The sequence below is a fragment of the Herpailurus yagouaroundi genome, unplaced genomic scaffold, assembly GCF_014898765.1.
Source record: "Herpailurus yagouaroundi ecotype Mexico unplaced genomic scaffold, PumYag 28, whole genome shotgun sequence".
Taxonomy (NCBI): Eukaryota; Metazoa; Chordata; class Mammalia; order Carnivora; family Felidae; genus Herpailurus; species Herpailurus yagouaroundi.
In genome coordinates this window covers 88658624-88665885 of record NW_024412376.1, presented here as the reverse complement: position 1 = coordinate 88665885, position 7262 = coordinate 88658624, and the positions used below count along the sequence as shown (strand labels likewise).

The 7262-nt window shown below is 35.2% G+C and overlaps 1 protein-coding gene across 19 annotated transcripts in view; it reads left to right on the top strand.

The window, feature by feature from the left end:
- Positions 1–7262, top strand: part of BMPR1B (bone morphogenetic protein receptor type 1B) — a 414391-nt gene that overhangs the window by 382866 nt on the left and 24263 nt on the right. For all 19 annotated transcript variants that reach the window (XM_040478105.1, XM_040478031.1, XM_040478113.1 and 16 more), the window contains one exon: positions 6980–7076. In XM_040478105.1, the coding sequence (XP_040334039.1) occupies positions 6980–7076 (97 nt within the window). The remainder of the gene's footprint in view (positions 1–6979; positions 7077–7262) is intronic.

Genomic DNA, 7262 nt, shown 5'->3' with positions numbered 1-7262 from the left:
TTTTTTTTAATTTTTTTTTTCAACGTTTATTTATTTTTGGGACAGAGAGAGACAGAGCATGAACAGGGGAGGGGCAGAGTAAATTGTCCTTATTAAAAACAAACAAGAAAATCTTTTCTACCTATCCAGAGGTTTCTCAGGCTCTTTTTTTTTTTTTTAAACTTAGATACATTCAGCAGGATATTAGAGATACACAATCCCATGCAATAATATTTATCAATGTTTATTTATGTCCTCGAAATTTTATTTGTCATCTTCTCTTTCAAAAAGGAAGATGAAGGACAGCCAGAATACAGCTAAATTCTTTAATGAATGCTGGGTTTCCTTTTGCTTTGTTTATTCCCTTTCAGCCCCAGAAAAGCAGAACACCCCAGGATAACATTCTTTCTCTGGAAGGAGGAAATACGGGAAGTAACTAGATCAAATGCAGCACCTGTATCATAAACACTAAAATATGATCTGGGAAGCCCAGTAACACTGCAGCTGGTGCTAAGGGTAGGAAGAGATGTCTGTTTTGATGGAGAGGCTTAAAGGGAGAGGTTGTGGTGCCTTGCTGTCTGGCTCCCTGTCTGCAGAATTGGTGATCAGGGCACCAGGATGCTGAGAGGAATGATGTGTGTCCAGACTCACAGCATCAGATGGTTTGACCAAGATATTGGGAGTAAAATGCTCTCTTGCAATTGTGTGAAGGCAGGAGAAATTGATGAGGTTTTTACCCTTACTCCAAACTACTTACTATAGTTACTTATTTTTTAATTCCTTTAAATGAGCACTTAAAGAAGTGAATGGTGTTGAAATGAGCAGAAGCTGTTCCTTTTTTAAATGGGATCCTTTAATTTTGCTTCTATAAAATCAAAGTTATATAATTTTTTGAAATAGATATGTTCATGTGTCTAAATATAGTAATTCCTCATATATACTACATGTATACTTCATAGAAAATGTCTCAGAAATAGCATTCTGTTTTGACATATGGTAATCTCAATGTAGTTTAAGTCAAATTATACTACACAATTTTCAGAGTTAAAATTTATCGTATTTCTTTTCTTAGTTAAAAAATATATTCTGAGAAGTTTACAGATTTGTTTTAAAATGCTATTTTGGGGGCACCTGGGTGGCTCAGTTTGTTAAGTGTCAGCTTCAACTTAAGTCATGATCTCATGGTTCCTGGGTCCTGCATCAGGCTCTGTGCTGACAGCTCAGAACCTGGAACCTGCTTCAGATTCTGTGTCTTCCTCTCTCTCTGTCCTCCTCTACTTACACTCTGTCTCTCTCTCTGTCTCTCTCTCTCTCTCTCAAAAATAAATAAACATTGAAAAAAAAACTTAAAAAAAGCTATTGCATAGGTTAGATACTGCCAATTACAAATCAAAGTCTGTAGGTAACAGATATTTAACCAATGGAACATCTCCTTTGTTCTTCACATCACAGATAGATTGAATATATAATAGTGTCAAGAATGCAAAGATGAGTTCCAGAATTTTCCTTCTAATACATATATTATGCCCATGGCAGTATGATCCAATGCATGAGTCTGAGCTAAATTTCTTGCTAGGGAGTAGCTCTAACATCTCTCGAAGTGTTCAGCTCCTAACTGTTTCTAGGTAGCTTTGTATATGAGACAGATGAAAGGAATTTAGAAATTAGTCCTTTTCTTTCTCATTGAACACAGTAATCTGGATATAAAAATGGTATCTTCAGAATCTAAAATACAGAGAATAAACTGGGGGTTGCTACAGGGGGAGGGAGTTGGGAGGGTGGGCAGAATAGCTGACCAAGATTAAGAGGCACAAACTTCCAGCTATGAAATATATAAGTCAGGGGCATGAAAAGTACAGCGTGGGAAATTTAGTCAGTAATACTGTAATAATGTATGGTGTGCATGGTAATACACCTGTCCTCGTAAGCATAGCTTAATATATAGAGCTGCTGCATCACTATGTTGTACACCTGAAACTACTGGAACATTGCATGTCAACTGTACTTAAATTAAAAAAAAATAATAATAAAATTACCATTAACAAAAATCTGTCTTAACCTGTTGTGCTACCAAGAAGTGTAATCGTAACTATTTTTATTCAGGAAAATAACTAGTAAATTATATCTTTGTTGTTATAGTCCATTTATTTCTAAATGTTACTATAAGAGAGAATCCCAATGTGAGATGTAAGTAAGATACTTTTGCAGTATCCCTTGTTGACCAAAATCCTCTGACAAAAATATACTTTTCAGGCGCTTTGTGCTCTATGAATAGAAAGCTGTCTTTAATTTATCCATGATTATAATTTTGAGAGCCCAGGCAGAGATATCAGAGCCCAGGCAGAGATATCTTTGGGCAGTCTTATTTCCAAGATCTTTCCTAGCGACCTGGTTTTTTCTTCTATGTCTTATTGCAATTAGGAACAATCCTTTGGACTTAAAAAAAAAAAAAAAAAAGGTCCTGCTGTTTTAAACAGTCGCAAACTGCTTACTTATCAGAGAAAAAACAAGCAGTGACAGAATGCTATTTTGTTAAGAAACCACTGGTGATTCTTACTTGCTTCTAAGAGTGAACCAGACTTCCCTGGAGGGTTCTCCGTTCTACTTCCTTGAGCAGTTGAAGTGACAGCACAGGTAAAACTCTGCTGCCCTAGAGAGAACTGTGTGCTCTGTTCCTTTCCTGATAGGAATCTGGAAGTGTTCGCTTTCCAAGACCCTGGCAGTGACTTGAATGTTTACATTGTTAATGCTCTGAGCACAGGTAATGGCAGATTAAAACATGACCAGCATGACCAACAGAAACAAAAGGTTTATTGATAAGGATCACCTGTTCGTGACAGAAGACAAGGAGGCTGCAGGGGATGGGGTTATTGGGGCAAAGAAAAGGAAAATGGGAGTAATGCTAGCCTTAGAAAAAAAGCACTTGATGGTTAAGGAAAAAAATCCCTTAGATCCTTTCTAGTCTCATTGCTCTCATAAATCAGAAATCTAATAAGATGGGTAATAAATACAGTGTTCTTACAGTTCAGAGTATACTCTGCATTTGCATGGAAAGCAAAAGGCAGAGAGGCTGAGTTTCAGTACAATTAATCACTGGAATGAAAAAGTGTTCTGTGTGCATATACTGATAATACATTGTGCTTAAGTAGTTGGTTCTTCTCGTTTTAATTGAGTATCCAGCATTCTCTTGGTTTTCTGCAAACTCAGGCTTTTTGCTCTTGTTATCCGTAAAATTGGAAACACATTTTAAACTAAGTTTCCAGGGACAGTGTTTGCATGTATATGTACAATGGCATTTGTACCTCTGCGTATGTATAAACACAGTGAATTGTGCTCTCACTGGAGTAGTGTTGTGCTCACCTTGGGTTTATTGTTGACTTTGCCCGTAACCTGGTGGAGGGAAATTTGCTACGCAATTCATTGTGTAAAAACCTTGGCCTCTTTGATTTGAAGAGTCCTCAAGTTATTTTCAAGATTTCCTAAGCACCACTTGCCAGACAGTGCATGTGCTACTTTATATAATTTCTGCTGGTGTTAAAGCCTAAATGGCTTTTTGGACCTGTCCTGCAGTGTGGGTCAGGTTCCTGAACATCTTACTCTCTGGACCGTTGGCAGTGTCTCTGAAGTTGTAAATACAAAACTGCATTTCTTTAATGGTGTCTTATTTAGTCTTTTCAGATGCAGACTGCTTCCATTAATATTTTATAAGTAGTGTAGATCATGAATAATTGTTCAGCGTATTTTAGGCTGATGACAAGATTATCAGCCTAGTATGAAGACCTGTGGATTATAGTTTATAACAAAAATCCAAATATTTCAAAGTAAGATTTATTTTCAATTTCTGTATTCATGTTAATTTCCTCATTTTGATAATTTTATTACCATTTTGTAAGACCTTGTCCTTGTCCTTAGGAAGTGCATTCTGAAGTGTTTATGGGTAGGGCATTATGTCTGTAACTTCAGATGATCTTTACATTATACATACATATAAGTAAATAAACATAAATATGAATACAAATATATATACATATTTATATATACATAGTATGTATATATATGCATATATATATATATATATATATATATATATATATATATAAAAAGATGGACACACAGACATCCATACTGAGAGAGCAAGACAATTATAAAACAGGTATGGTAAAATTTTAAAAATGGGAAATCTCTGTGAAGGACATATTCGAGTTCTTTGTCCTTACAAGTTTTATTATATAAGACTGAAATTACTTCAAAATAATTAAAACATATGGTCACACTGATGGTGAAATATAAAGCTTTGTAATATTTTTTAAAGGAAATTTTGACAATGTGTTTGGAAAGCCTTGAAATATATATTGGTTGAATTAATAACTGTACTTATGGGAATCTAGATTAAAGAAATCACCGTTGACATCTGTCATGATGTACTTGTAAGAGTGTTCACAGGGTTTTGTGTATTTCAGCAAAGTGTATTAGAGCAAAATCTTTATGGTCTTCTAAATATACAGCATTAGAAGATTGACTTCGTAAAAAAATTCTTTTCTTTTAAGATTTTTTTAAAGTTTATTTATTTTTGAGCACAAACAGGGAGGGGGGGGCAGAGAGAGAGGGAGACAGAGAGTCTGAAGCAGGCTCCTGGCTGAGCTGTCAGCACAGAGCCCAACGCGGGGCTCGAACCCACGAGCTGTGAGATCATGACCTGAGCTAAAGTCGGACACTCAACTGACTGAGCTACCCAGGTGCCCCAGAAGACTGACTTTCTAATCAGGATGTGCCTGCATATATACCATGCAGTGTTTAAAACTTATGTGGAGGGGCGCCTGGGTGGCGCAGTCGGTTAAGCGTCCGACTTCAGCCAGGTCACGATCTCGCGGTCCGTGAGTTCGAGCCCCGCGTCGGGCTCTGGGCTGATGGCTCAGAGCCTGGAGCCTGTTTCCGATTCTGTGTCTCCCTCTCTCTCTGCCCCTCCCCCGTTCATGCTCTGTCTCTCTCTGTCCCAAAAATAAATAAACGTTGAAAAAAAAAAAAAAAACTTATGTGGAGAAAATTTTTATTGTTTTTGAAAATATTCACAGTATTATTAACGAAAGCAATCTAGTTCTGAAGCAACAGTGTTTTGTTTTGTTTTTTTCTCCAATTTTTCTCTATGGTAAAATACACCATAGAATTTACCATTGTAACTGCTTTTCAGCATACAATCCAGTGGTACTAAATATTTTTGTAATGTTATACAACTATCAACCTCATCCATCTCCATAGCTCTGTTCATCTTGTAAAACTGAAACTCTGTTCGCATTAAACATCAGCTTCCCCCAGCTCCTGGCAACCACCACCATTCTACTCTTTCTCTTTATGATTTTGACTCCTCTAAGTATCTCGTAGAAGTGGAATCATACACAATGTTTGTCTTTAAGTTACTGGCTTATTTCACTTGGTATAATGTCCTTACGAGTCAGCAAGTTGTAGCATATATCGGAACACAATAAGGTCTAATAATATTCCGTGTATGTAAGCATGTACCACAGTTTGCTCATCTTTTCACCTGTCAATGGACAGTTGGGTTTCTTCCACATTTTAGCTATTGTGAATAATGCTGCCACGGACAAGGGTGTATATAATGCCTTCTTGTGAAATAGTTTGCTCATAAGCTTTTTTTTCTATTCATTGAAATGATACTGCAAAAGCATGTGTTAAATGCTAATAGTAATTTTCCTAAGTAGTGAGATGATGGCAATTTTAGTTATTTCATTAGTTGGTGCTTTTTAGTTTTTATTCATGGACTATGTAATACTTTTAAGTGAAAAAAAAAATGTTACATTGGGTGAGATAGGGTCCCCAGGCAAAACATTTAGGTAGCCATACAGTTAAAAGTATAGAGTGCAGTTGGAAAAACCTCTTGTTCATAGCAACCAAAGTCATAAATTACAATAATACCCTTAAAAATTAAATAAAAGTAATCACTCTCTCAAGGGAGTATGGTCCCCATAGTAAGAACACTGCTAATTCTGTTACTACATAAGTGCACCTGGTTTTAGGTCAGTTTTCTCAAAATATGTTTCAGAGACTACTTGTATATAAATCATCTGGGATGATTGTAAAAAAATAAAATACTTGGAACAAAAATCTCTGAGGTTACAGTCAGTAAATATGCATTTGTATAAAGCTTTCCAAGTTTAAGAATCATGCTGTAAGTAAATCTGATTTGTCAAGAGCTGGAGTTAAAACAACATGAATAATATTTAATAATTTGTTCTATAAAAGGATCACACAATAATTCTTTGAGTAGAACATACCCATTATTTTAAAATATGATGCAATTTATGGAAAATTTAGCAATGTAGTTTTGAAAGGCATCTTTGTTTGAAGTGGTGCACATCATATCTTCTGTATTTGGCAACTTTTGAGGAATCCTGTTCCTTTGTATCCATCATAAGATGACTGTGTGTTTCATGTACAAAGAATATAGACCAGTTTTTTAATCCAAATTCACAATATGGAACACTCCAGAAATCACACGAGAAAAGCCTATAAACCCATCAGCTGGATCTGAAATAAAGATGAACTACCTACTTCTATTTTGGGGGTATTGATCCATGTACATTCATTCATACTCTATACTTCTATTCTGTGTCAAGCCTATTCCTTCCAAAGAGGAAGAAATTCACGCTCTTGAAATAAATGCCTAGGTGAACAATGATTCACAGTAGTTGAACTTATTTAATTTGGAATACATATATATATATGTATTTACTATACAATTATATATTTATATATATTAATAAATACAAATATACAAACATATATTAATAAAAATACAGATATATATTAATACACACATATATATTTACTATACAATATACAGTATTCTTATCAACTGGCAGATTAAAACGATCTTTTATATCTTGTATATGGGGCTTAGCAAACGCTTTTAGGAAAGAGTTGCTTCCTAATTTTTAAGTAAAAATATTCTCCATATTATGGCTCTCTTTCTTTTTAATTTCAGATTTTGTTGATGGACCTATACACCACAAGGCCTTACTTATATCTGTAACTGTCTGTAGTTTGCTATTGGTCCTTATTATTTTATTCTGTTACTTCAGGTAAGTTTCTGACATGTGGATGTAGAATTCTGAGTTTGAAATATGATCCTCATGCGACTGTTCCACCTGTTATTTTTCGCCGTAGCTTTCTTTGACCGAATTAAATCTTAGATTTCCCTGATACTATCAGTTACTTTTGAAAATATTTGTCCTAATGAAGCTGTTAATAGATACCTTCTCATTTCT